This window comes from Eurosta solidaginis, chromosome 1 (assembly GCF_040869045.1).
Source record: "Eurosta solidaginis isolate ZX-2024a chromosome 1, ASM4086904v1, whole genome shotgun sequence".
Lineage (NCBI taxonomy): Eukaryota > Metazoa > Arthropoda > Insecta > Diptera > Tephritidae > Eurosta > Eurosta solidaginis.
Window position 1 is genome coordinate 248,724,608 of NC_090319.1, and position 27,536 is coordinate 248,752,143.

The 27,536-nt window shown below is 36.6% G+C and overlaps 1 protein-coding gene across 21 annotated transcripts in view; it reads left to right on the forward strand.

Annotated features, from left to right (window-relative positions):
- Window positions 1-27,536, forward strand: part of scrib (scribble) — a 696,032-nt gene that overhangs the window by 542,622 nt on the left and 125,874 nt on the right. For all 21 annotated transcript variants that reach the window (XM_067760306.1, XM_067760307.1, XM_067760302.1 and 18 more), the window contains one exon: window positions 471-804. In XM_067760306.1, the coding sequence (XP_067616407.1) occupies window positions 471-804 (334 nt within the window). The remainder of the gene's footprint in view (window positions 1-470; window positions 805-27,536) is intronic.

Sequence of the window (27,536 nt, forward strand, 5' to 3'; positions counted from 1 at the left end):
AACGGCGGCGTATGTGTTTTCTCCTGTGGGCATGATTAGGTCTGCCTCAGGTAGTTGCTTTATGCTTGCTTCTTTTTTTTTTTGTTTCTTTGCATTTTATTCCTTATTTGCAACAGTTTTCGGTGTGCGACGCTGGTTTTTTGGGGAAAAATTCATAAATTATCACACACATTCAAGCTGTCCACAGTTCGGTACATTGTGTATCAGGACTCTTCATTGCTTTATTTTCAGAAGATGAATGAAAGAGAAACTATCTGCTCACTAAGTACTCATGTACATAGAATTTGTGAACCTGAGTTTGATCTTTGCGTATTAACTTGAGAATATTTTTTCGCCGCTTTTCTCGGCAGCGCTTTTAATGATTTCTTCTAAGTTCATATTTTGATCCTTTTTCTGAATTTTCGATAGCGCTTCCTTTATTGTTCTAATAATGTATTATTTTTTGGATTCTATTTCTCCCAAAAATACAGAAAAAGTTTTTTCGTTCCTATCAAAGGATGAAGTTGAGAAGTTAAAACAAGAAGAGGAAAGGAAAATTGCAACTCTAAGGCGTGATAAGAAATCGAGATTATTAGATGAGTACTCAGCAAACGGCAACGATGAAAATGATGCTTCCATAAATGCTGCATCCGCCGTCTCTGCATCATCGACCGTTCAAGCGGTCGTTGAAGAACGTAGAATGCTACAGCCAGATGATGATAAGGATTATGATTATGAAAATGATATTCGTCTTGTAGATGACCATCGTCACGTATTGCGAGATACTGTAGTCGAACGGAATAATTTGTATGCCGAAGATATGAGGTGAGTGTAAAAATACATATGTGAGCTATACTTGGCTGGATATCGCCATATTTTCATATCTATACATATTTTCGTTTGCTTCGGTCACTCAATTACTAAACATTTAAAATTGCTTTGTATTGTTAATTTGTTTCTAATGCTTTTGGTGAATGTATTTACCGTTAACTTTTAGATACCTACATAGCATATACAATACACATAAATAAATGCACATAAAATAATATCAATTTATTTTATATATGTACTAAATCTGATTCAACGTGTTGCCGATTACATGCAATTCACACAAAAAATGCTTAAATCATGTGACATATTTACAATAAATATCATATTCTTTGTATTCAAATAATAATATACATACTTAGTATGGCTTATTTGGTATCAGGTATAAATTTTTTTTGCCATAAACTCGAATTTAACTGTGCTTTTTAATTGGTTTGGATCTGTATTTTTTGCTTTTTGAAATGTTTTTGTTCGACATTAATTTTATGTGGAATATTCTTCTCTCAAACTCCCTTTCGGTTCTTGCCATGTATTTTATATTTCTCACGCATCCAACAACACTCATCACATATATGTAAACAAACATATTCTTAAACTGAAGGAATATTTAGTTAATTTGTATTATTTTAGAAATTAAATAAGAATGCGCTTAAGCTCTATACGGTTAGAAACTTAAAGTCAAATTGCACAAAAAATAGTAATAATAATAATTTTAAGGTTTTATAAATGAGGATTATTTCTTCATTAGTAAGGAAAGTTTGCCTTGTCCTAAAAAAGTATTGTCGTTTCTTTATAATATGTTTGTTACTGTATACCGCACTGTACTGTATATGAAAACATTAATTCAATAAAAAAAAGAAAATTAAAAATAATTCTTTAAAAACAAAATTCCACAATTGAAAAGAAAATAATAATTGATTTAATAATAATTGGTCTTAAGCTCGGGAAATGTTAAAAAAAATTAAAAGCCATTTAGATTTATTGTAAATTTTGGAACTTTGTGTTGAATTGCAAACAAACTCCATCAAATTTTATTTGAATTTTAGCCATTTTTTAACTTTTTACCATTCGATTCGTATAGATCAGCCGCAGTGTATAGGCCTATTTTTGTTAACAAATATTACTCTATTTGTTTATAATTAATAGAAAAAGTTTTTTGTAAATCCAACAATCTCTCCAAATATGGATATTTACTTTCTTGCACAAAAGCCCGCCATCTTCGGACAAATTATGTAAGTGCTCTAAGACACAAACCTACATAAGCGTACGCGCTACACGGTGAAAGATTAAAACATAGTTTCCCATTGTTGCCACTTACCTATAATAGCCTCTACCAAAATCCTAAAAAATTGTTCCAAAATAATTTGTAGCGTACCAAAAAATCTTAAATAGAATTAATTTTTGGCCGGCCCATTTTTTGTGGCAAATTTCACTTACACGTAAATACATAAGACTTTATTTAACATATTTTTTGTTTTTTATTTTAGTTGTTTTCAAAAAAACATGAAATCGCAAATAATGAGTTAACTTTTGTTGAAACTAACAAATTTATTTATAACAATTAATGGCAAATTTGCCCGAAAATGTTTTTGCATTTGCAGATTTAATCCTCATTTTAGATAAAGTACGTCTTATACTGAACAAAAAATAATAAATTTCCTACAAGAGTATAACATTACATTTTTTATATTGCCTTTTATGCTAATTTATTTTAGTTCTTATTTTATTTTATTATATATTCTCTTATTTCAAATTGGTTTATTATTATTTAAATGCAACTTGACTGAATCGGAAAGTTTCATGTTGTATATTAAACGAAACAAAAAAACGTCCCAAAATCGTTTTTGATTTTAGGTCAAAACGGCAACCGGCATCATAGCGGCCGTATTGCATAGGCAGTATATTACCCACTATCTATATAGTAATACGCTAACAAAATTGTACGCAAAAAAATATGTAAAATCATATAAAAGTTATATGAATCGATTCGTATTGATTGTTAACAAATATTACTTTATTTGTTTATAATTAATAGAAAAAGTTTTTTGTAAATTCGAAAATCTGTGCAACTATCGAAATTGCCATCTGTAAGACCCATTATGTTCACAAACCCCTCTGAGTACAAAGCTCCAAATGCTGCATTGTCGCGTTGCGCAAATGTTTCATCTCTACATATGTATGTATGTATTCGTACCCGCCAAACGGTGAGGGAACTAATGCTTCACTCATTTTCAGTTCAAATAAAATATTGTTTCCCATTGTTGCCACTTACCTATATGGGTCTGTACCAAAATCCTTAAAGTAATAACTTAACCGGCCTATTTTTTTGGACACATTTTACTTACATGTAAAAGCATAGGTCTTTATTTAACAGATTCTTTGTTTTTCATTTTAGTTGCTTTAAAAAAATGAAATCAGAAATAATGAGTCAACTTTTTTTCAAACTCACTAAATTTATTTATTTATAACAATTAATTGCAAATTTGACCCAAATTTTTTTTGCATTTCCAGATTTTATGCTCATTTTAGATATAGCACGTTTTTGGCCATTTTTAGGGGTAGGTTGTTGAGAAAAGATAGTGAATGATACCCTCTATTGAGGCTTAGCTGATTTTACAACAGAACATAACTTTTTGAAGCGTGAAGGCGACATTTTCATGTAGAAAAGCAAACACCATATGTCTATTGAAAAAATATGAGTGCGCTTAGTGATTGTTATTCTGATATTCCAAATTCGCTTGCTTTGCTAAGAACAAGTTAATGCAAGATTCTGTATGAGTAATAAAATTAGGCCGAGCTTTATATAATTTTTATACTCAGCTCAGAAAAGGTGTCAGAGTATATTAAATTTGTTCGCATAACGGTAATCCGTAACGGCATAATAATATACAGATTAGTATAGACTTCGATATATCAAGATGATAAGGGTAAAAAAAGAAATTTATTAAGCCATTCCCGTCCGTCCGCCTGTCCGTGAGCAATATAACTTCAGAAACTTTAGAGGTATCTTAATAAAAATGGGAATTTAGGTTCGCTGCCACGTATCTCCAATGGCTATTTAAAATGAAAAAATTATGAAAACACAACAAACGTGACTAATCGGTAAATAATGCATTTGCATTGCATTTGCGCGTGGCACCGCTTACTTATGAATAAAACAAATTTGCAAATATTATTGGTCATAATCAATAACCATTTAAGCTATCATCATAAAACTCTTTCACCACATTGCCTGAAAAAATTAAGGAAATCGGTTGAGTACTGTTCCTCACTTTGTTATAAAAGATTTTTTTTAACGATTCTATAATTATAATTTTTTTTTATTTTTTAATAACCTTACTCTACTTCCAAAGTGCTATTAAAACAGAAAATTTTGGAACTGTCAAACATTTTCGAAAACGAGCGGTGTTCTTTTTCGACGGAAGATTCTTCTACGCTGCGGGAGAGTGAACCTATCGCGACAAAATTCGGTACACTTACTTATATGTAAACATTTCTGTCAAAAATGGAAGAATTCGGTTAAGGACCACGCCCAGTTCATATAAAAGGTCTTTAAAAAATCGTTATAGGTCATACAAGATAACATCTATGCGAAAAGTTACTTCGACATTTGAAAATGTACGTGTACCTCCCTTTTCTTGACCAATTGGCTGAATGATCTTTAAGTGATACGAAAAACAGTGATGAGCATATCCATCGATTGTTATTATAATGAAGTCTCGGACATAGACAACTATAAAAAAAAAATTATTGTAATCAAAATCAGTCCCATAAAACAAACATAAAACAAACCTCACTATAGGCAAGTTTATCAGGTCAACATGCTCTACATAACTTTTTCTTTCAAATCGGATAAAGGAAAAACTTTCTGCATAGGCTCTAAGATTCCATAGATGAGAGAGATTTTTACAAAATATACAAATTTGGATAGTGCAACTTTGTATTTCAACTATATACTGCATTGACAATAAATCAAATATGTATACTTTTTTGCATTTTTGTCCTTGCCCATAATTTCTGTATATTTTTATATTTTTGAGATTCCTCTTTTGGTTTGTACCGGTCAGTCTATTTAATATGATTCCAAATGCAACCGAGCAACCATTGGATTTTTTTGGAGGCCGTACAGATAATTTTAACTAAGTTTATTTATAGTTAAGCATGCCGTGAGTTCTTTTTATTTGCATTTGAATTTGTTAAAAATCGGATAGATGCAGCCTTGGTGTCTATATAATGTGTTACTTACTTCTAGATTCTCCACCTTTATATACTTCCGTCATTTTTGTTCTCTGCCACAAATTTAGCTAATTATTCTCGAAACCAAATCGAATTATTGAAATAAAAATTATCCTGTATTGATATAACCGTCAGTATCCTTTATAATCCCGGGTTATCCCCTTTATCCCAAAAATCTAAATCCCCAAAATAAAAATCCCATAATCAAAATCCCCAAAATCAAAATCCCCAACGCGAAATCCTCATTTTCTGTGTGAAAAACATTCAAACTAGGTTTCAATTTATTCTATTTCCAAATTAACACTTCAATATTGATGATTTCACAAATATTTAATGGGCACATTAAAGAAAATATAGTGCAACGCAATAACTTATAAATACAATTAATATAGTATTGACATAACAAAAAAATTCAAAATTCATTGCATTGCAGATAAACACCGGAACATTTTTTTTTGTTTTTACAAATTATAAATACATATGTACATACATATATTTTTATGTATAAATTACATTACAAAACCATGCGAGCAGTTTTCTGATAATTTTATCGTCGATCGCCAAGAAGTAACTAATTCGATACATTTTGCAGTTAATAAGGCGATAGAAATTCATTTGACAAACAAAACTTATACTTTAACGGAATTTTTTCTCCAAGAAGATATTTAGGCGATAGAGATCAGTAACGTTTTGAATTTTCCTTTTTTCAATTATTTTGAGAACTTTTGCAGTTTGCTTTCGTTGTTTCCTTCTATTCAATAGCTATATTAATGATATTATTCTAATTTTGCGTTATTTTCTCATCGTCACTTCACTACCAGATCTAGGCTTTTCATTTAAATTTTTTAATATTTTTTCACAATAGGGGGACTCATGAAAGCATATAAACTTATAAGGTGTAAAATTATATCCATTTACACACGCTGTTATATGAACGCACCTAGTAATACTATTGATAAACTTGAATGTTTATCAGCTGTATTATTGCCGAACAAAATTTTTTTGATTATTATACAAATTAAAAAATCCCAAGATTAAGTGAAAAATCAAAACTAAAATGCATTTACTTGCTGATGTTGGAGATTTCTGATGAAAATGCCTGCTGTAATGTCTGCAAGGTTGCATTCCTTTGAGTTTACCGCGTTTACACAATGAAATGTATGCGTAAATTTATACAAATTGTGTAAATTATTTTTCACACAAAATTTGCCAGCTCGTTTACGCACTAGATAAATTTATAAGTTTGCACACTTTATAAGGCATTTATACGGTTACATGAGTCCCTAATATTTTTAATAATAAATTTATAAACCAAAATTAAATAAATAGAAAATAAAATTTAAATTCGTGATCTGGCATTGAACCGACGACTTTTGCACGGTAGTTGAAGACCCAAGCCTCTGTGCCACGGATGTACATAAGAAGTTGTTGTCCAATTCGCAATATAACATTGACATGGTTAGAACAGAAAGAAGATATGAAAACACAATGCAAATAGAACGTGTACCGTTAGGTTATTCCCCATCATTTTACTTTATGCTTATATATTTTATCATACTTAAATATAAATGCGTAATTATGTTTATACGCGTCAGAACTTTACTTTATGATTTAATTAAAATTTTTGTGATTTTGTGTTCGAGGTTTTTTGATATTTCCTCAAAAAAGGTTTGGGGATTTAGCCCGAAAAAAAGTGCGGGGATTTTGTGTTGGGGATTTTGGTTATGGGATTTTAAATTTGGGGATTATGTATTTGGGATTTTTTTTAGATGGGGATTCTGTGTTTGGGGATTTAGGAGCAATCCCTCTAATCCCTCCATGGCTCATCTATATGGTTGGCTCATCTCATCAGCTGATTTTATTTTTTCCATTTCACTGGAGTAGGGATTGTCAAAAGGAGATGCAAACTGAAAATGAAACCAACACATTGACAACATTTTTTCACAACACACAAAAACTGCTAAGTTTTATGCTTTCATTCCATTCCATTCGCCTAACACGAACACGCAGATTTTGACAATCTGAACAAGGGTACACTCTTGCCAGTGTGTCACGTGTAAGGGATAGTTACACCGCACAGGATGTTCTGGGCTTGACTTAAAAATCCGTCGTCCTCGTAACTATTAAAAATCGTTTGTGGCACCTTGCTGATCACGGCCAAGCAAGGGCGTCCCGAAGTCTACGCAATCTCCGTAGCAGAACAGGTAGCAATGCCGAGCATCATCCCCTACCCCCGTGTCCTTCTCCCCCTTTTTCCGGTACTAGCACATAACAATGAGTACTTCGATGCTTACTCAAGGACGTCCAGTCCCAGGACCTCAACAGCACTTGCGACCTGGCCTTCGGCCTTCCTACCTGGGTTGTCACCCGTCACTTACCGCCAGAGTGACGACGTCTTCCCCGTTGTACTTCAGAATACTGCAGTTAAACTGTAATGGGTGAACTGGGAAGATCAAGGGGATAGTAAATTTTATGAAGCGGCACAACATCCGCATTGCTGCGGTGCAAGAGACCAAAATCACGGCAAGATCTGTTTCGCAGATCTGCTCTGGGTATAACGTGCACAGAAAATATCGCGAGACCAACCACTCTGTACAATACAATCTATTTGATCCCGACATCGGCCGTAGAGACAGTGTCCTGGAACGTCAAAGCATATCTGTCCGGTCAGGGGATGCAAGTTTAGAAATTATCAACATCTACATCCCTCCTGTCACCTGTTGTCCCAGGGGATACTGCACTGACATCAGCGCACTACTCACTGGCGAAAATCGCATTATTCTAGGCGATGGTAACATTGGCATCCGTCCACCTACCCATACTCCTTTCACTCGCGCGATCCGCCGAATTCATCACTACTGAAAAACACACTTTCAATCACTTTAAAATGCGGGAAGATTACAAAATTTATACAGACAATGTCTTTGCTGCCCTTCCTGATGCCCGTCCAGGCAAGAGTGGTCTACCGTAAGTTCCCTATCGAACCCAACTAAGCAAACGATAAAATATCCACCGCCTTGGGCAGCGCTTTTTGCCGACAAAATGTAATACATTCTGCGGTTGACAAATTCAGACGCAACACAGCGCGTCCCCTATTACCATCACGGCCAAATACGTTGAAGATACCGTCGTTCATGCTAAACAATCGAAAACAGTGGGCCCAGAAGGCATAGCCATACCGATGCTTAAAAAGCTTGACAAAGAGCGATTTGAATATCTAGCGTAGGAGAATTGTATCGTCCGATATTTCTCCTATCGCCAATAGCCAAGACACTTGAAGCCATTCTGTTTCCCTATTTCACTGCAAATGTGCGCCTTACCAATAATCAGCATGGCTTTCGAAAACTACATAACATTACCACCGTGCTTAACGCCACAAACACGCAGATAAACTGCGGATTGAATCCAAAACTTCACCACAGAACAGTACTCGTAGCGCTAGACCTATCAAAAGCTTCATGTACAGTTAACCACGACATGTTACTGCAAGACTTGGAAGGGTCCTGCCTTCCTCCAAGTCTTCAAATATTGAGCGAAAATGATTTGTCTGGTCGGCAAACGTCACGAGGAAGTCCTATCCCCGCCTTTGTTTAACTTCTACATATCGAAGCTACCTTCACCACCAGAAGGAGTCACCATTGTATCCTACGCCGATGACTGCAGAATAATGGCCACAGGTCCAGACCCGCAAATCAATGAGCTATGTAACAAATAAACCAAATAATTGGCGACCTTATTTACAACATGGACTCGGCAAATGCCGACCATATTGGACATCCACGTCGATGGCATTACGCTACCGACTGTCTTACACCCAAAAACATTGCGTATGACATTTGATCAGGATCTACGTTTTGGCGAGCATGCGTAATAAAATCCACCAAACTCTTGCCGGCAGTACTTAGGGTAGAAACAAAGGAACGCTCATTATCACTTATAAAGCAATTGGTCGGCCGTGTGCATGCTACGCTTCCCCGATATGGTCGCCAAGCCTAAAGGTTACTCACCGGAAGAAAATCTAGGCCTGCAAAAACACCGCTCTCAGAACCGGCGAACCCAGTTCTTAAGACCCAGTACTCGCAGTAGGAGCGCACTATCCCTAGGGAGACGCGCGTCACTCTAGATCAACTTCGATCTGGATACTGTAACAGGTTTAACTCTTACTTATGCAGAAGAATCAACCCCGACATACATAATGTATGTCCTGCATGCAATGTGTCCCCACATGACACCAACCATCTCTTTAACTGCAATGTGGAACCAACGCCTCTAACCCACCTCACTCTGGCCCATCCCTGTTGGAACTGCAAGTTTCCTTGGACTCCCGTTAGAGGATATTGATGACAATTTGTGACCGGTCGCGCCTATTGGATGGGACGAAACACTGCTACAACAACGTGTCTTCGTGAGGGAACATACATAGTTCCCTTCTCCTTAATATCCTTTGTTTAGAGGCTTGGGTATTAACGAGACAGCGCTAACTAGTACGTACATACATGAACCCTATTTATTTAAGAGCATTTTATTATTTGACCTTTTTATGAATCTGTCGACCACTAATTTTTATTTAGGTGCAAATTATGTATACGCAACGAAACAAAACTGCTATCATATAAGGGCACTCGTTCACTTCAGTGAGTCGCAGTAAACCTGAATTCCTTTATAAATTTTTTGGTAATTTAGAGTGGTGACTGGGAATGTAAGTGATTGCGACGAAAAGTCTCACGGCATCAAATCTGGCCCTTAGAGTTCCCTGGCAAAAAAGTCAAAAGGAATTCAAGCTCCACAATTTACGAGTAGTAAGCACTGAGCAGTTGTGCGAGTACTCGTTGCTGGAATTCTCGGCCTGCTCGAAAATTTGCGAACAAAATCGAGAGCTCTACGTATGTGTTAGCTTGAAAATGAGATAAACTGAAGTAAGCAAGCAAAGAAATACAAGATTGAGTGGTTAGTTAACTGCTGTTTCAGCTGTGTTATCCGTGGTCTGAATCTCGGTGGACCCTGAAGATAAAATAAAAAAAGAATAACAACAATTAATATTAGCCGGTGTTAAGCTCATGAATTCTTAAAAATCAAGAAAAATTGAACACACCATTAAATATACAAACGTAAAAAAAAAAATAAAATTTCGAAACGAAGCAAACAAATGCTCACAGAGGCAGCAACAACTAGATACATAAGCTACCCGCTACCCGTTTGAATCTCCTCGTAATATTTTCATTCTGGTTTTGCTTCTCATGAGCGGGTTTCTTTTACAAAGGTAACTCACGCAATAAGAAGAAACGTAATTTAATATTATGCCAGTGGCTAAACGCTTTCTGAGAGCTCACTTACTTACTTTTCTGTATGGGATGGCACAACAGATACAAGAAAATAACAAAACAAAAAGTTGTATAACATGATAGCGTTACTGTCGCCGCCGTCTTAACATGTACTTTGCTTGGATTTCGTGAATTCATTCTGTCGCTTTAAGACAAATTGCGTTACAAGATAATTAAAAGAATACACATAGAATTATAATAATATTGTCACGGATATTAGCATCGCTAAGTTATACCATCGCTAAGGCGATGCTAAGGCCACGATAAGCAGTATTTACGTTAATAATCAAATCATGTATACACATATATAAAGCAGCCGAAAGATGTCACACACAGATGCATTTACTTATACGCCTATGTATGCGCGAGAGACTGTAAACTACAAACATTCACATCAATAATTCAATCATTATGTATCTACATAAACGAATAAATAATTGCGTCTACACATATGTACGTATACGAGCAGCGGAGCGGCAATGCACAAATACATGCATATATCTTATCTGAGTTGTCACAAGAGAGAGCAATAATTTGTGCACGTAGTTGTGGCTGGCGATTTTGTAGCCGAAACTAACTAGTAAATTCTGGAAATCGAAGAGCCTAGAAGTATGCAGCGTAAACTATAAAAGCGGGGCAGGCGAGTAAGAAGTAATTCAGTTTGAGTTGAGCTATCAATCAGTTTGATTAAGCACGCGATCTGGCGGCCAATAGTAGAGTTTCATTTGAGTTATCAATCAGTTTGGTTATTAAGCCAGCGAGTAGCAAAGTATAAGTGTTATTGTGAAGTACTTTAATAAAGGTCATTTTTCCATTATTCAATATTGGAGTTATTTATTCAACAGTTTAGCGATACGAACTTAGCAGAGGGTTGCAAATAAAAGGATTTGCAAGTAAATTCGTTAAAATTGGTGTCAGAAGAGGAATTGTTGAATAAATTCCAGAGGACAACAAGGACATGGCAAAGTTCAGTGAATTGAAGATCTAGCAACTGAAGAAGGAGTTGGAGAGCCGTGGATTGAGTACAACCGGCATTAAACTCGAACTTCAGGCACGACTACGAGAGGCAATGGAATTAGAAGGAATTGTCGTGGAAGAGTATGACTTTCATCTTGATGGCGAGGAAACAACAAAAATGGAAGAGACAGTTACGCAGACAGTTACGAGCACAGACTTGAACATGATTTTGGCTGCAATATCTGCTCAAACATCGACAGTGGCTTCTCAACTGGAATCGCAAAAGACAGATATAACATCTCAACTGGCATCTCAACTGGAAGAACAAAAGATAAGTATGGCATCTCAACTAGAATCCCAGGGGGACCATATAACATCCAAGATGGAATCCCAAGAGACACGAATAACATCAAAGATCGAAGCACAAGAAACGCGTATTTCAGTAATGTCGACACAGATTACATCAAAGATGGAAACACAACTGAAAGAACAAGAGGCACGCATAACAGTACAACTCGAAGCGCAGGAGGCGCGTATATCATCAAAACTCGAAGCGCGTATGGACGAGAAAATAACGCAGTTTGAGGAAAAAATCGAAGCCGAGGTGGATGCTTTGAGAGGTCGTATACAGGAATTGCAACTTAATCGGCCGGCTGTTTCAGCGAGTAATACGAAGGTAAAAACTCCATCTTTTGACGGCTCTGTTCCTTTCCAGGTCTTCAAGCTACAGTTTGAGAAGACCGCAGCAGTGAACAACTGGAATGCGGAAGATAAAGTTGCTGCACTGTTCGTGGTATTGAAGGGGCCAGCAGCGGAAATCCTACAGACGATTCCGAAAGGAGAGCGGAACAATTATGAAGCATTGATGGCTGCTGTAGAACGACGTTATGGAAGCGAGCATAGAAAACAGATATTCCAAATTGAGTTGCAAACCGCTACCAAAAAGCAAATGAGACATTGCAGGAGTTTGCTTCAGATGTTGAAAGGTTGGCTCATCTCGCAAATGCGGACGCACCCGTGGAATACACCGAGAGGGTAAAAATCCAGAGTTTTATAAATGGCATACGAGACGTGGAAACGAAGCGAGCTACATACGCAAACCCAAAACTGACATTTGGTGAAACGGTATCACATGCATTGACTCAGGAAACGGCCTCACTATTGAGTAAACCAGCATACAAAGCTCATCGTGTGGTAGTGGAAAGACCAGATTGGGTAGACACAATTTTGGAAGCACTGAAGGGATAAGTAAGTAGAAGGGATCACAACAGAAAAATGCCGGAGTGATTAAATGTTTCAAGTGCGGCAACCCAGGTCATATTGAACGACATTGCAGCACCGGTTCCAATAGCTCCAACAATGTGGGTGGCCGTAAACGCAGAGCTGAAGGAGATGAGCAAATCTCCAAGTCCACTCAATCGTTAAACTAAAGCGAGTCAGCCGCAAGGGGCGACAGCTGGCTCCCTCAATTGAATGCCCCATAATCTCTATCTCACAAATTGGAAGAAGGTCAAACAACCTTACTGTCGGAGGACATGTGGATGGAAAGGAACGTTTACTGACTGTAGATACGGGTGCATCTCATTCCATCATTCGACCGGATTTAGTCAACAAGAAGATAAGACCATTGCATGGAGCAAGATTGCGTACAACCACTGGAGAAGACAGCACGATTCTAGGAGAAGTATCATGTGAAGTCGCAATTGGGAACGTCACGGTAGTACACAATTTTATAGTGGCAGAGATTGTTGATGAAATCATAATTAGAGTGGACTTCTTAATCGACCAGGGCATCAAGATTGACATGCAAAGCAAGACGATGCGATATAAGAACATGGATGTACCACTTAATTTCGGCTACGATAGAGGCTACAGCAGTAAACGAGCGCTGGTGGAAGAGAGTCAGCGAATACCACCAAAATCCGAAGCAGTCATCTGGGCAAAGGTTGATGGAAATTGTGGGACAAACAAATTGTGGGTTGTCGAAGCAGCAAACAAATCAGCACAGAACATACTTGTAGGAAAAACCCTGGCTATGACAAAACAAGATGGACGTATTCTGGTAAGAGTACTCAATGAGTTCAAGTCACCACTCAAACTGACTAAAGGAGCTATTTTGTGAAGATGCCAAGAGGCTGAAGTAGTTATTAACTGTGAACAGCTCCAGGAACACGTTTCAGCTAGTAATACTAATCTTTCAAATGACATCACGGCATGGACGCAGGGGCTAGATGAAGCATATCAGAGTAAGGCAAAACAACTGCTCCTAAAGTACGCGAACATATTTGACCAGGATGGTTCTAAACCAGGCCGCACCAACGTTGTGAAACATCAAATTGACACTGGAGATGCGAGGCCGATCCGTCAAGCTCCACGTAGTGTTCCACTGGCGAAGCGGGAAGTTGTGAGTCAAATTATACAAGAAATGAGCGACAGCGGCGTCATCGAACCATCAGCTAGTCCCTGGAGCTCACCGGTAGTACTTGTAAAGAAGAAGGATGGAAAATGAGGTTTTGCGTGGACTACCGGAAGTTGAATGACGTTACGAAAAAGGATAGCTACCCATTGCCAAGAATTGACGACACTCTGGACTCGCTCTCTGGTACGAAATGGTTTTCCACACTGGACTTGAAAAGCGGCTACTGGCAAGTGGAGGTGAAGGAGGAAGACAAAGAGAAAACAGCCTTCAGCGTCGGAGATGGTCTTTGGCAATTTACAGTAATGCCCTTTGGACTATGTAATGCACCAGCTATTTTCGAGAGACTCATGGATCAGGTATTGAAAGGACTACATTGGAAAACATGCTTGGTGTACCTGGACGACATCATCGTATTGGGCAAGAATTTCGATGAACATCTTAAGAACTTGGAGGAAGTTTTCCAAAGAATAGCTGGCGCTGGTCTGAAGTTAAGTCCCAAAAAGTGTGCGCTGTTTAAAAAGGAAGTAAATTATTTGGGTCACAAGGTAACGATAGAGGGCATCTGCACTGCGAACGAAAAGATAGAGGCTGTAAAGGATTGGCCAAGACCACAGAACCTACATGAATTAAGAAGTTTCCTTGGGCTGTGCACATATTACCGCCGATTTGTACAAAATTTTTCCTGCGTAGCCCATAGCCTCCATGAGCTTACAAGAAAAAATAAAGCTTTTGAATGGAAGAAGGAGCAAGAAGTGGCTTTCCAAACGTTGAAGGAGCGTTTGTGCACTGCCCCAATGTTAGCATATCCGATTCTAGGAGCAACATTTATTCTAGATACAGATGCGAGTGGATATGCTATAGGAGGCGTTTTATCACAACTGGTCGATGGACAGGAGAAGGTAGTTGCATATTACAGCCGTTCGATTGGAAAACCAGAGAGGAACTACTGCGTTACGCGGAGAGAGCTGTTGGCATTGGTAGAGTGCATTAAACATTTTCACAAATACCTCTACGGCCAGCGATTCCGTGTCAGGACAGATCACGCAGCTTTAAAATGGCTACTGCAGTTCCGTATTCCGGAAGGACAATTGGCACGGTGGATCGAGCGACTACAAAGCTATGACTTTTCCATTGAGCATCGAAAAGGTAGTACCCATGGAAATGCCGATGCAATGTCACGAAGACCATGTAGTTTGGAATGCAAGCACTGTTCAAAAGCCGAGGCTAAAGAAGACATTATAGATGTCCGGCTAATGACTATAACATGTACAGATGAATGGGACAAGGAAGAGCTAAGAAAGTGCCAGCTAGAAGATGCAGATCTGTCACGTATTATGCAAGGGCTCGAACGAAGTGAAAGGTCAAACAGAGAAGAGATGTCAGCAGAGAGTCCCATTGCAAAGTCATATTGGGCACAGTGGAACAGTTTAGAATTGATATCCGGTTGCCTTCATCGAGTATGGGAGAGTGAGGATGGTAAATACAAGAATAAACTGATAGTTGTTCCCAGAAAGAGGATTCCTGATGTGCTCAGCGAGCTGCATAATGGTCCAAGCGCAGGTCATCTTGGAATCACGAAGACGCTCGAGAAGATTAAACAGAGATTCTATTGGGTTGGTTGCCGTCAGTCGGTCACTGAGTGGATTGCGAACTGCGAGGTTTGCAGCAGAGCGAAAGGGCCCAGAACATGAAGTCATGGCCAGATGAAGCAATATAACTCAGGTGCGCCATTTGAAAGGATCGCTATGGATGTCGCCGGTCCATTTCCTACTAGCAACGGCGGAAACAAATATGTACTGGTAGTTATGGATTATTTCAGAAAAAGGCCAGAGGTATACCCAATCCCAAATCAAGAAGCGGAAACGGTAGCAGAAGTGTTTATAAACAATTGGGTTGCAAGGTATGGTGTACCAATGGAGTTACATTCTGACCAAGGCAGGAATTTCGAATCAGCTGTGTTCCAGGAAATGTGTAAGTCATTGGGCATTCGAAAAACACGGACAACTGCATTGCATCCTCAATCCGATGGTATGATAGAACGATTCAATAGAACATTGGAGGAGCACTTAAGGAAAGTAGTAGACAAGTACCATAAAGAATGGGATACCCGCATACCATTATTCTTGAAGGCTTACCGATCAGCAGTGCATGAGACAACGGGCCAAACCCCTGCAAAAGTAATTTTTGGCAATGACCTTAGACTGCCAGCTGATTTGAAGTTTGGGGTAAATGCCAATGCGGAGAGAAATGTCAGGAAATCCACTAGTGATTTGGAAGAAGAGCTAAGAGAAATACTTGATCTGATAAGGCAACGAACAAAGATTATGAGTGACAAGATGAAAGCCAGATATGATAAAGCAATTAATTCAGAAGGTTTTCAGGAAGGAGATTTGGTGCTGTTATACAACCCGCAACGAAAAAAAGGTTTGTCCCCGAAATTGCAGTGTAATTGGGAAGGCCCATACAAAGTTGTAAAACGGATCAATGATTTAGTGTACCGCATACAAACCATCGGTAAACCACGAACCAAAATGAAAGTGGTCCATTTGGAAAGGCTGGCAACGTTTAGATCGAGAGATTTGTCTGACCGGGACGATCAGACTTAGGTGGAGGGCAGTGTCACGGATATTAGCATCGCTAAGTTATACCATCACTAAGGCGATGCTAAGGCCACGATAAGCAGTATTTACGTCAATAATCAAATCACGTATACACATATATAAGGCAGCCGAAAGATGTCACACACAGATGCATTTACTTATACGCCTATGTATGCGCGAGAGACTGTAAACTACAAACATTCACATCAATAATTCAATCATTATGTATCTACATAAACGAATAAATAATTGCGTCTACACATATGTACGTATACGAGCAGCGGAGCAGCAATGCACAAATACATGCATATATCTTATCTGAGTTGTCACAAGCGAGAGCAATAATTTGTGCACGTAGTTGTGGCTGGCGATTTTGTAGCCGAAACTAACTAGTAAATTCTGGAAATCGAAGAGCCTAGAAGTATGCAGCGTAAACTATAAAAGCGGGGCAGGCGAGTAAGAAGTAATTCAGTTTGAGTTGAGCTATCAATCAGTTTGATTAAGCACGCGATCTGGCGGCCAATAGTAGAGTTTCATTTGAGTTATCAATCAGTTTGGTTATTAAGCCAGCGAGTAGCAAAGTATAAGTGTTATTGTGAAGTACTTTAATAAAGGCCATTTTTCCATTATTCAATATTGGGGTTATTTATTCAACAGTTTAGCGATAGGAACTTAGCAGAGGGTTGCAAATAAAAGGATTTGCAAGTAAATTCGTTACAATATATATATGTGATAACTCATATAAATGCCATTAGCGCGCCCAAAATGCCGCCATTTAAAACTGTAGAGCTGTTTTAGTTAGTTGTTATGTATGCATTTTCTTATGTTACTTTAAAGTTATTAAATTTTATCGTAGCCCAGATTTATCTCGAAGAAAATGAAATGTCATTAAATATCTAAAAAAGGAAATCATTTTCAGGGTAGCGAAAAAAATGTATTTTGTCTTTTTTAAGGTTGGTAAGTAGTCCTTACAAGCAAGTTCCAATGTTTAATATTTCCCATACTGAGCTCCAAAAGGGTTGATGTCTTAATTTCATAATCACTAGCAGACCCGACAGACTTTCTTCCGTCTATCTGCATGAGTTTGAAGATGTCTTTTTCACTTACTCTCTCTCCCTCTCAGTCCCACTCAACATTTTTCCACTTCCTTTTATATGCTTCTTCCTCTCTCTCTTTCCTTGCGTCTTTTTCTCTCTATCTATTTTTGTTTCCATCTCTCCCTCCTCCGCTCCCCATATCTATCACCCTATTTTTGTCTATCTCTCTCGGTCCCTTCCCTTCCTTTGTTTCAGTTTTAAATTTCAGTCTGCTTCCTAAAAAATTCGATATTTTTCGCACAGACCGGTACTACTCAATAATAGAGCCCTAAATACCGCGTTAACAAGCCAAGAAGTTATCAATCGATGCAGTCGCATTCTGAATATGTGACCCGGCCAATGAAAAGGTGGCATATGACTCCAAAAAGAAATTGCGAGAAACAGCCGCTAAAGATAAACAATGCATTTCTTCAGTTTCTTAGTAGTTTTTCTTTTGCATTATGAACAGTCATGCCCAAAAGGCAAAGCACAAACCAGTTTCTGACCGATATTTTGGCTCTATTGCCATCGAAAAAAAATGCTATCAAAAAAACTGAAGATGCTTCACCAGCCACCAAAGTGGCATCGAAGGAACCAAAGGCTTCATCGTCTTTCATTTGTGATCTTCTTCCTCTACATTATTAGTACACTTCTAAGCAAGTTAGGACTTTCTAGTTTTCACCACGTGAAATAGCGTCTCAAAAGCTATCGAAACCAGAAAAAAAGTGGACAAATTTTTTTTGAGTCATAAGCCACCTTTTCATAGACCGGGTCACATATAGTATTTTGGAATTGATCAGTGTCTGGTACAGTTCCCATAAAGGGTATGCAACGCAGAAATCAAAACGATTTGCAATGGAAATGCATAAATTTTTCCCTGCTTATAGGTGGCTGGCTATGCTTTCGCTTTTTAAACGGTTTTATTTAGCTTGACTTGACTGGCTGGCTAGCTGGGCGGCACGAATTTTGTAATTGAAATTTAAAGAACTTCCCGATAAGCTACAAGCTTGAAACTTGGAATATAGTTCAGAACCCGATGATAATGCAATAATAAGAAAAAAACTTCGATAGGTGGCGCATGGATCGAAATATTTCAAAAACTCGTATTTGTGGTCCGATTTGGTTCATATTTGGAACACATAATACATACATGAATAGAAAGCGACTTATGATGTCCGGTTTGACTCATTTTGGAGTTGGAGGAGGGACAAGCATACGTTGCGCCGAGTCGATTGAAGTCTTTGGAAGGATTATGTATTGAGGACTTAGATTGTAACAAATTGTCAGGAAAGACTCCTTGTAATAATGAGTCACTAAATGGACTAAATAGAATGAAAAATAATAGGCAATTAAATAGAGACTAAAAACTGGAAAATAAAATAATTTAAAAAAATGTTGAAGTTAAACGGGTTTATTGAAAACAATACTTACATGAATTAATAATAATACTAAAATCTAGAAAATAATTAGGTAGGTCCTAGGTACTAGTCATCACACTCCTCATCAATCTAGGGCGTAGATCAGACAATTAAATAAAAGCGTTGGACGCGTCAAATTCCTATTGATAGTCATATATAATACTGAACCTTAATAAGGTTATGATACGCCTCACATTTTTAGAAATTTTTAACTTATCAATTTTTTTATATTATTTTATTCATCACTTGATCTTGTTCAACATCTGATGTGCTGGAATGCTCTCGCTGAACGCATAATTTGAATTCGAGAAAAACATTTTTTAGAAATACTATGGTATACTTGTTCAAAGCCCCCTTTTTTTAATTCTACAATTGCAAAGCAGACCCGTCAGACGTTGTTCTGCCCTAAATTTTATTTAGCTGCATAACTTTTAAGAAGTTGTTATCTCTTACTCTCCCTTCCCTCTCTTTCCCTTTTCTTTTTTCTTTTACGCAATCCTCTTTTCCATCCCTTTTTTTCACTCTAGATCTCTCTCCTCATCACTCCACCGCTCCATCTATCCCTATTTCTCTATCTTCGTCTAACCGTATCTATATCTCTTTCTCAGTTTCTTTCTCCTTCCCTCGTTTTTCCTCTTTCTAGTTCTTTTTATTCTTCTTCATCCCTTATTCCCAGTCCCATTCCCAGAGGATTGTATGTATTTTTGAATGATGTTCTTTAAAAAACAAAAAATTTCGTCTACAAAACAAATATTAAGGGGGACCGCCCTTATCATTTCGGGGTATGAAAAATAGATACGATCCGATTCTCTGGCCTACTCAATATGCTCACAAAATTTCATAAAAACCTGTCGAGCCATTTTGAAGGAGTTCAGCTGTGACACGAGAATTTTATATATAAGATGAAACACAGAAAATTCAACTTTTATTTAGCGATTTAGTTTCATCGTACGAATTTTCGAGTTAACCTGGAATAGTACCAAAATTGATTAACTAGTATTTCTTTTACGTTAATGAAAAAAGCATTACATATAGAATCTTATGTAATCAAATGCATCTGAGGGACATTGTTATTACAAATTACATTGTTGTACAAATTGATCCAAAATTTAATTTAAATGCTTTACTAAGCATCGCTGGAGTCAAGGCGGAAATAAATTTAGATGCACTTTTCTGAGTTTATACAACTTTTTCGATAAATTGGTGATCAAAGCTCTCATATCAGCGGATTGTCACTCATCACATGTCGGTCGATTTCGAGCTTATTTTTCATAGTAGAAAGATCAAGTATGACGTTTTGGAAAAGTACGAATGTCTCTTTAATTTTTGAAGCTAAAGATATTTGCGATGACCATAAGTAAGTTTCCAAAGACTTGGTAGCAGTTTTGATTTCTGTTTTTTGATTTTTTCGAGAAGTGTTGTATACTTACTTATGTTTTCCTCAGAGGAATCGGAGAGTTCGGAGAATTTTTCCTGGGGAACAATATTTTTGACACATATCATTCCAAGATTTCAATATCTACTAATTGAGAAGAAATATGTGGTATATGCACTTGTGTAGATCCACACCAAAACGCTGAATTTACATATTTTGGAAAAATTTACTTTTTAATCCCGATCCTTTCCACTTTCAGATTTTTATCGAAATTTCGAATGACGAATGTATAAAATGCAATCAAGTCGTCAAAACGTTGACTTGAAACTAGCATGTATGACTAGACTGGGTCGATTTATTAACCGATATCGCGCCATCGATTTTTCGATACGATTTGGGCTCATGAAAAAAGTTAGTAGTGGAAGGCAAACTGCCTCCATATAAAAAAAAAACAACTTTCGTTAAGTATCAATAAGGAACTAAACCTCCAGACTTCATAAAAAATAGCCGCGTTTTTTTTTACATGCGTATACGTTTACGTTTGCGCGTAAAAAACGCGTATCCTCGCTTAGATAATGCTTAGGAGACCTATCTAGCGGCAGTGGTTAAATAACTAGCTACAGCACAGGGTGTACCGAAAAGCAGATACATGAACCTGTATTGTATGTCTGTGTATAACCTATAGCTGAATCATTTGCGATGAATTGTGGACACACACCATTTTAAGAGGTGATATATAGCATTAGGCTTGAGGTGAAACATATACACATATTTCAGTTACATCTAAGTATAATGCGTATTGAAATTTTGTAGTACTAATTTTATGCGCAGCTATTTCAGAGGTATATTAAAAGTTTGACGCTTAGCAGTCCATATAAAGTTTAACCGTAAACGTCTAGAGATGTAAAAAAAAACAGCTAATAATTCGAATAGTGAAGTGAATATTTTAAGAGCCCTGGTACATATGTATGTAATTATATTTTCCACTTAGATGTACGTAAGTGAACAAATTGAAATTACTTTTCGATACTCCCAACCAGGGATGCACCTTAACGTTAAGCTAATCGTTTATCAAAAAATTTCCACCGTTTCCGTTGAAACACTTCGAAATATTATCGATAAAGAAATTATCAAGATAAATTGTATCTCGTTTTTAACCGAAACGAAAAGCTTTCGTTAACGTTAAAAACGTTAACAAAAACGTGATACTTTATGTTTGAATTGTGCTGGCAATGCTATAGCCATGGTGAAGCCGTAAGGTGGTAACAGCGAGCGGACATACACACACAAACTCCATGTAATTTGTTTGTGTAATTCGTTGGTGGTAATGTCAAAAATACTCTGAGAAATGTTCGCACTGTCAAAATTCATGAGAAAAGTTGCAATCAGCTTGGCTAATGCTTTCGCCTTAATGACTCCGCCATCAATCAGCTTTGCCAGCATAGTTTGAAATTAATAATCAACATAAACGATTTGATTTCGTTTTGATATGGCAGAGAACGAAACAAAATCACTTCGTTAATTTGACGTTCTTAACGTTAATAAACGAAACGAAATGACTTTGTTTCGTTTATTAACGTTAATTATCGTAACAAAATGATATCGGTTCGTTGGCTAAGCATGCCTGCTCCCAACTCAACGCTTTGTATCGAAATTATCCCTAAATTCCCTCATCCCCGAGAGCACAATTGAATTCGAGAGCATTTAAAATTTGATAGAGCATTTTATTTATTTGTACTCTGTTGCTATTGTTCGTTTATAACCACAATATCTTTTCTTTAACAACAGTTCTCTATAAATTTTTTTACACTTATTTGCACACTTTTTTCCTCTGCATTTTAACTTTTACCATATTATTTCCTTCCCATTTTTCCAGGAATCCACTTGAAGAAATTGAAGCAGTATTTAGAAGTTAATCTTAGAATAAATAATTGAAATAACACCTTTTTTATACATTTGAAAATCTAATACACACACATACGAACATATATGTATGTACGAGCATTTGTACATTCAACTAAAATGATTTTATTGCTAATAACTTTTAAGTCATGAATAACTAAACGATTGAAAGGGGAAGAATAAGCAAGATGCCAATTTTTTTTATAAAACAACAAAAACAAATATTATGTAATATTTAAGTGAAATTTAACAATCGAATATGTATTTTAATTCGAAGTCTTTTTATCTTTTTTAAACTTGTATCTATTTTTATATACACTTACGAAAATGTAATTTCTAATAACGAATTCCTAAATTAAAAATGTTTCAAGGCGTTTACATTTAAAGTATTCTAAATAACTGCACCTTATAATTATCTATACACACACACATACATACATTTATGTATTTGCAAATGGAATGGTCAATGGAATGTTTAATCTCACTGTTAATCTACATATTTAATTATATTAACTTTTAAGCAATTATCTATTGTATTTTATTGTATGTTTTTTGTTATTGTATTATAATGATACACATGCAAAATTTGCTTGTACGCATATTATATTTACCATATAGACATACATACTTAGTACATATGTTGAATTATATTTAAGCACATACACACACGCACTGGAACACATTCAAACAAGGGTGAAAGTTTTACATACAGACGGAATAAACAAATGGAATTTACACACTTCATTCATTGCAATTAGACTTACGTACGTACATGCATACATGAAAACAAACTAATGCATACATACGTTCATATATATTTGAGACTGAGTTCCTCATTGTTGACTGCTTAATAACTGGTTGATAGATCTTTGATTGAATGCAATTTTGTCTATTGTTGGCACCTCCCACATCCTTTCTTACACATCCTCACTATCACTAAAATATTAAGTAAATGCTTTTAAAAATTATATCCGACGAGACCTACGTGATTTCTGTATATACATAAATCGGTAACACATACATACATTTATAAGTGCTTGTTAACACAAAAGTCCATTCTTGTTTAGCTTTAAGTTATTTATTTCTAAACGCATTCTAAATACACGCCTAAATGTATGCTTCTTCTTACATGTTAAGAGTATGTATTTAAAAAAACACAATTTTGTTGAAGGAAATAATAAATAAAGAATGAAAAAACTACTTCCTTTTTTCTAGCATCGTTTTTCATAAATTTCATTTACGGTAAATGGCTTTTAGCATACATTTTAACATATTTGGCGGTGAAGGTTTGTTCTATTTCCCAACGCTTTTGATTTTTATTTGCTTTAAAATGTGTAGTTTCGAATAACTTTGATACTAGTTTAATTTATGGCACACACTTTTTCCTTTCAATTGTACGATTGAGTCAAAATTGAAGTTAGGTTTTGCGATCGTGCATGGAAATATTCCCATTCCTCTATTTGGATCGTTTATGTTCCTTGTGGATGTTAAGCGAGCGACCATATGTATATCTGTCAAATAAAACATTTCCTAGTCTACTTTCCAGTTTGTACTATTAGTTTTTTTCTAATATTTTTTTAAGGTGTAATTTTCTTAACAATAGAGAACATTTTATTTGAGTGGATTTCGAGTCGGGTCCTCATCTTCACAGTCGACTGCTCTATCCATTTAGCACATGTAAATATTGTCGAAAATATTGAATGAAGTATTCTTGAATTGAGATGGTTGTAAAACTTTTTAAAATTGAAAAAACCATACAAACATGTATACCGAACAACCCGGTAGAAAAAAATGTTCATTGGTTCAATAGCGAGGAAGGGCTAATTGTGATTATGGGATTTCTCTTTCTGTGTAATTTATTATTCATACTAGTATTTAGCGTTATATATCTATGACCACATATCCTTTCTTTTAAGTTTATTGTTTTTGATGAATATTTGGTGGAAATGCAAAAAAAAACCTCATTAAAAGCTTAATTGGTTTCTGAAAGTTGAGGTTAAGTTAAAAGGTAGACCCTATAAATGTTTACATAATAAATACAGAAATAATGATTGTAAGTATGCTCGTTGTAGGTTATACAGTATTTTTTTTTCTTGTTTAATTTCTATTTAATGGTATACTTGTTTTAGTAACTTTCTCAAATGTCCGACTTGCGAAATTGAAATTTTTTTAAATAAAATTTTGAATGAATTATTTTTTATAAATTTATTTTAAAAAAATTGGTGTGATCTATAATATAATGATCGAAGGTGGAGGATGTTTTGACAGCTGTCAAATCGACCGCCTTTAGCTCCGGGTTGTATTTTGGAAGCACACGGGAATGGGGCATAAAAGAGGGTCCCTTTTGGGATTAGTACTGAAATTCATACTTTTTCAATAATGATAGAATACATAAAGCAGTGAATTTAGCTTGATTCTAATGCAATTGTATGATGAAAAATATGAAATGAGGTGTGCTTTATTCTATTTTTAAACGTTTGCAGCTCATCAATTTCATCTGAATCTGATCCTATACCCTGATAGTTTTGGACGTGTATTAAAAGTCTAATACTGTCCTGGAGTATTAACAAAAGCATTTTTACTGTATTACATTTTGGGGGAAAAATTAAAGCACACACAACAGTAGGACGAGAAAGGCGACAGATCTATACATTTGATGAGATATTGAGGTTCTGGATTTGACACGTAAAACTGAGATGTTTCGGCCATAAGAAGATTCAGTGTCACCCACCCTTACATTCGACGCTCACGCCAACTGGAGGCTGGGAGTCTTCAGTCATCGGCCCACACGTCTCGTCTCGCCTTCGCTGACAGTAAAGCTATCAAGCGAGCTGCTACAATTTCCCATATACCCGTCCGGGACATCATTCTTGTCTGTTTTTATGATAAAGACACTCTTCGAAGTTTTTGGGTCGTGTACCGCAGCAGAAAACTTTGCTGACATTACAATCACTTGGTTATTCGGTCGCAGGAACATTAACGGGAATCAAAAAGCGGATGTACTAGCAAAGGCCGGTGTATCCTTAGACAACTCTGTGGCAGTGACGGTGCACTAAGCAAACTTGGCCCTTCAACGACAGGTGTAGGTGCTGTATTGTGAACGGCTGTAAGGAAAGTCACTAATTTCCTCTGCGAGAGTTCAGCCCTACAGAACATTGGGTCCCGAACTTCAGGCAGTTTTGTGATACCCGATTACATGACAGTATCAAAATGCTTCATAAAGAACATCAGCGGGTATATTGACCTAACCAAATGGTTTGAGTGAAACACTAACATAGTATATTAAGCCACCAACCAAACAACTAAAAAAGCCTCGGCCTTGGCAAACATTTCAACCCCAAAGATTTGAGGACATGCACTTAAATTTTCGGTTCATTGACGGGAATGGTGCCACTGTGCCGCTGGTCTTTGTCAAGGAATAGCCAGCCAACAGATGCGAATTTTCGGTTCATTGACGGGAATGGTGCCATTGTCCCGCTGGTCTTTGTCAAGGAATAGCCAGCCAACAGATGCGATGGAGCAGAGAAAATTATAGAGTTCGTCTCAGCGTCTGGAACGCACAAGTTTTACCCACGTTGTAAGTCGTTCTTAGCTACATGAACGCCACGATATTGAAATAACGTGCATTTTGCCTCTTTGTTAGGGAGACCAGATCGGTCGGACGCGAATGCGGGACGCCTCATTGAAATCCCCCTCCTTTTTTTCTCCCGAAGGAGGGAAGGGGGAATATCGAATATGTGGCGAAAGGGAGGGGGGCGGGATAAAGGTGCGATTGGCTTGTTCTTAAGCAAAAATAACACTGGTCGACGGCCAAAATTTACCAGAGACGCCGTTATGAAATTCGTATGTAAAACCACCCCCTGATTTCGAAAATCGAGTTAATTTTTGATTCTATGATACCGTTTTTGAGATATTTGCAATTTACCGTTATTCGAAAAAACCAAAAAGATGGCTCCCTTTCCGGGTCAAGCAATTGCAAATAAGTTTACAGAATCGGAAAGACGATAAAATTTGCTATAACAGCATCATACATTGTTTTTTGCTCAACCATATAGTTTTCGAGATATTAGCTCATCATTTCAGATTTTTGTTTTTTTTTTTATGAAAAAATATGAAAAAAATTACTTTTTGCGAGGGCAGCATTCCAAAACCACAACTTTTTTCCAAATATTTTTTATTTACGTAAAGCTCTGTTTAATTAGAAAAAAGATAAGCTATCATCGAAGAAAATCGATGCAAAACTACGTAAGTTATAAGCGATCAAATAAAAATACCCAGGTTGCGCAATTTCAACGTATACCTCAAAACGTATGTATGGTATAAAGAAGAGTGAAATATCTAGCTATGCTATGTTTCTATTTAGTTAAAAGTTCAGTTTATGAATGAAATTACCCATATTTTTAACTTTTTTTTTAATTTATTTATGTTTGTACTATATTCTAACAATCTTTATCTTAATTTTATTTTACTATGTAGTCGAAATAATTATGTGTTCGACTTTGACGCTTATTCAGTTTAGGATCGGTTTCTCTTATGAGAAACCAGCAGTAATCACCCATCATTGCGACGTCCCAGAATCCTTGATATCGATTTTCAATTAATTTCATTTGCTGATGAAACCTTTCGCCATGTTCATCACTTTCGTCGCCAAGATTTGCCGGAAAAAAGCTCAAATGTGAGTGCAGAAAGTGAATTTTTGACGACATATTTACGTCTGGAAAGAAAATATTAGTTAGCTAAACAAGTTATAGAATTTTGGGAAATTAATTTTAATAAGCCTTTAATATTTACCCATTTTCACATAATTATTGATTAAGTCGTTCACTATCTGCTCGTAGTTAGGGCTTTTGTGTCTACCGAGAAAAGAAGCAACGACGTTTTCAAAGGATTCCCACGCTGCTGCCTCAACTGATGAGAGTAGTCCTTTGAATTGATTATTGTTGATCAACTTTTTTATTTGTGGTCCGACAAAAATATCTTCCTTTATCTTGGCTTGAGAAATATCTGGAAAAATTGTTTTCAAATAGTCGAATGCTTCGCCTTCTTTGTCCAAAGCCTTAACAAAGTTTTTAATGAGACCGAGCTTGATGTGTAAGGGTGGAAGTATGATTTTCTCTTTCTTGACAAGAGGGGTGTATTTGATGTTATCCACACCAACTACCGTTGGTGTAAACTCGACTCTTTCCGGCCAATCCTTTCTGACGTAGTGGTCCTTACGAGCTCGGCTATCCCACTTGCAGAGGAAGCAGCAGTGCTTGGTGTAGCCACTTTGTAGACCGCATAGCATTGCAACGACTTTGAGATCAGAACATATTTTCCAATCATGCTCTTCATATTTGATAAATTTGAATAGTTTTTGCATTTCCTCGTAGTTTCCTTTGTATTTACTGCATGTGCTAGCGGGATAGAATGCTTTTTGTTACCA